Source organism: Cynoglossus semilaevis, chromosome 1 (assembly GCF_000523025.1).
Source record: "Cynoglossus semilaevis isolate Cse_v1.0 chromosome 1, Cse_v1.0, whole genome shotgun sequence".
NCBI classification, from domain to species: domain Eukaryota; kingdom Metazoa; phylum Chordata; class Actinopteri; order Pleuronectiformes; family Cynoglossidae; genus Cynoglossus; species Cynoglossus semilaevis.
In genome coordinates, this window is record NC_024307.1 from 5119100 (window position 1) to 5122942 (window position 3843).

At 39.9% G+C, this 3843-nt stretch overlaps 1 protein-coding gene across 1 annotated transcript in view; it reads right to left on the bottom strand.

The window, feature by feature from the left end:
- vcpkmt (valosin containing protein lysine (K) methyltransferase) overlaps positions 1–536 on the bottom strand; it is a 2462-nt gene extending 1926 nt beyond the window's left edge. The window contains exon 1 of the mRNA XM_008332837.3: positions 1–536. This exon is cut by the window's left edge and continues 91 nt beyond it. Coding sequence (XP_008331059.1) covers positions 1–220 — 220 coding nt within the window. The 5' untranslated portion in view covers positions 221–536.
- Between the last annotated feature and the right edge of the window lie 3307 nt (positions 537–3843).

Here is a 3843-nt window from a genome sequence, read left to right on the forward strand (position 1 = left end):
GGTCGTAAAATTGATTTGTCTCCAGATACTTGGCCAGAACGATGGCTGCATCCCAAACCACACAGCCAACGTCCCCCATGTAGCACTGCTTTAATTTCATGACGCTGCTGTTGTTTTTCTCTATTTCTCTTACAAAGTATTTACTCTCATTGGCATCAGCCGCCATGTTGGCCGCAACAGGAAACAGGAACTTTTCGCAGTAAAAGCATGGACTATACATGTCAGAGCTTCCGTCATTACAGGTTCTTTAATTACTATACTATTTGTGGAATTATATACCACAAATATGCTAATATTTATAAATTATTGAATTTATAATGTTACATAGCAGCACAGACGAGGTTTCAACTGAGGGAAGTTTATTAAAATGTAGACGAGACTTGACGACCATCACTATGGACAGAAGAGAACTGACCGAAACCACTTCGTATGGACCTCCGTCATCTTCCTCAGACACCGGCCATCACAGTGTAGATGAAGGCAGCTCCAGTTACGGCCCCGCGCAGTCGTTACCAATGTCCTCAGGTGCCCTTATAGAATCCGCTATGTTCCAAAGTGATTTAAAACACAGCAAAAAGGAAAACAATGTTAACACTAGGAGTTTGCCAAAATGAGCTGGTGGTGAATAACAGAGACCAAAGGTGAAAAGGAAAACAATGTTAACACTAGGAGTTTGCCAAAATGAGCTGGTGGTGAATAACAGAGACCAAAGGTGAAAAGGAAAACAATGTTAACACTAGGAGTTTGCCAAAATGAGCTGGTGGTGAATAACAGAGACCAAAGGTGAAAAGGAAAACAATGTTAACACTAGGAGTTTGCCAAAATGAGCTGGTGGTGAATAACAGAGACCAAAGGTGAAAAGGAAAACAATGTTAACACTAGGAGTTTGCCAAAATGAGCTGGTGGTGAATAACAGAGACCAAAGGTGAAAAGGAAAACAATGTTAACACTAGGAGTTTGCCAAAATGAGCTGGTGGTGAATAACAGAGACCAAAGGTGAAAAGGAAAACAATGTTAACACTAGGAGTTTGCCAAAATGAGCTGGTGGTGAATAACAGAGACCAAAGGTGAAAAGGAAAACAATGTTAACACTAGGAGTTTGCCAAAATGAGCTGGTGGTGAATAACAGAGACCAAAGGTGAAAAGGAAAACAATGTTAACACTAGGAGTTTGCCAAAATGAGCTGGTGGTGAATAACAGAGACCAAAGGTGAAAAGGAAAACAATGTTAACACTAGGAGTTTGCCAAAATGAGCTGGTGGTGAATAACAGAGACCAAAGGTGAAAAGGAAAACAATGTTAACACTAGGAGTTTGCCAAAATGAGCTGGTGGTGAATAACAGAGACCAAAGGTGAAAAGGAAAACAATGTTAACACTAGGAGTTTGCCAAAATGAGCTGGTGGTGAATAACAGAGACCAAAGGTGAAAAGGAAAACAATGTTAACACTAGGAGTTTGCCAAAATGAGCTGGTGGTGAATAACAGAGACCAAAGGTGAAAAGGAAAACAATGTTAACACTAGGAGTTTGCCAAAATGAGCTGGTGGTGAATAACAGAGACCAAAGGTGAAAAGGAAAACAATGTTAACACTAGGAGTTTGCCAAAATGAGCTGGTGGTGAATAACAGAGACCAAAGGTGAAAAGGAAAACAATGTTAACACTAGGAGTTTGCCAAAATGAGCTGGTGGTGAATAACAGAGACCAAAGGTGAAAAGGAAAACAATGTTAACACTAGGAGTTTGCCAAAATGAGCTGGTGGTGAATAACAGAGACCAAAGGTGAAAAGGAAAACAATGTTAACACTAGGAGTTTGCCAAAATGAGCTGGTGGTGAATAACAGAGACCAAAGGTGAAAAGGAAAACAATGTTAACACTAGGAGTTTGCCAAAATGAGCTGGTGGTGAATAACAGAGACCAAAGGTGAAAAGGAAAACAATGTTAACACTAGGAGTTTGCCAAAATGAGCTGGTGGTGAATAACAGAGACCAAAGGTGAAAAGGAAAACAATGTTAACACTAGGAGTTTGCCAAAATATCAATACTACGATATATCACAATATTATCAATATACTGCCGGTGGATATCGATATTTAAACAATAAACATACGATCGTTCTAGATAGATCCTCTCACAAAACCCTGCCGCAACCCTTCAATCATCCACATGGTGGTGTCAGAGACCATTGCGCAAGAGATTGTGGGCGCGCGGAAATCAAAACAAACCGGGCTAAGCTAGCCAGCATTTAACGTCTCGCTTTATGTGGTGGAGCTCTGTTTGAACTGTAGTACTACGATTGTGATTCCATGAAAACTTTGACTGTTTTGCTAATTTTACATGAATGGCTGTCATTCAGGTGAAATTGATTGACAATATTATGTAATACATGTAAAATAGATATGATATATACACTGAAGTGACGCATCCTTGACTAACTTTATTGCAATGTGTTAATTATCACAAAATCACTGTATTGTGATATTCTCTTTATCGTCTGCAAAATATTGTGATAGTATCGTATCGTAAGGAACCTAGCCATACCCAGCCCTATTTAATATCTTTTGATATTGTTCCATTTGTACGGAGCCCCTAAAGGGACATGGGGGGAACGTATCTCGTGCTCACGAGATACTTTCTCGTGAGCACGAGAAAGTAACTTTTACGTAATCAGTAATTACGTGAAAGTTATCACGAAATACACGGGTCCCACTCATATCGCAGTCGTTGCGATAGGAGGGCACAACAACAGTGCCCTCCTGTGTCTAATTGAAGTATGCTACATGAATTAAATGCTCACCATATATACAGTACCTATGTCACACATAACATGCCGGTATCTTAGATTTCCCAACCGATTGTTTGTTATTTTAATGTATTACCATGTATGTATGAGCTCACGAGATACGTTTTAATTTTTTTTTCATGTCCCTTTAGGTGCTCCGATGAAGAGCTTTTCTCTGGCTTAAGAAACGGTTGGGAACAAGCATAAAAAAGTCTTTAATCGAGTACATGCCAATAATATGTACATGACTCAGTGTTTCACGTAGCTGTTCTGTTGCATTCTTTAGCCATAGGTAATTTCCTGGACATTGACCAGCTGCTCTCTGTTCTTGTCCAAGTCCCTAAGCAGGAAACAGTATGTCCATTTTATAAAATTAGACATGATTGTAGAGCATGGTGTCATCGCTGTGGAATTTGTAGTTCTTTGTGTGGCTTTAAAAAAGTATATTAACTTCTCAGTGCTGTCTGTGTTTGTGTGCAGGTCCAGGTTGCTGAAGCAAAGATCACTCATGTCATTCAGCTCAAACACACGTTGGATCTGGTGCCGAGGTTGAGGGTCTGTGTTCTGAAAATGGATATTATTATGGTGCAACCTGAGAAATCGGAACTCACATACGATATCTAAGAATCTTTGGTACTCACCAACGGAACCATAATGAAGGGCAAAAGGTTCCCAAAAAGCAACAAACCAAAAAAGTGATATGTAAACAAAGTCGTCTTCTACATATCTTCTCGACATTGTATATATATAAACATATAAACAGGGCGGCCCCTCCCTATGCACAGAACACACACTGGCCTTAGGCCCATTTGTGGAGGCGACCCCATTTTCAGTGATATGTGCAAATTGCATAATTGTTGCAGCTCACCGCTGCACAAAATTGTGTAATTGTTGGTTTTGGTGGATGGGGAGACACTTAAAATCCTTGCCTAAGGCCCAAGTTTGGGTAGAGACATATGTACCTAGAGCTGTTTACAATATTTACACAGAAGATTCCACCTTTCAGTTTGGTAGGTTTACTTTCAAGAATATGAAATATGTGGGCAAATGTTTTGACCACAATGGG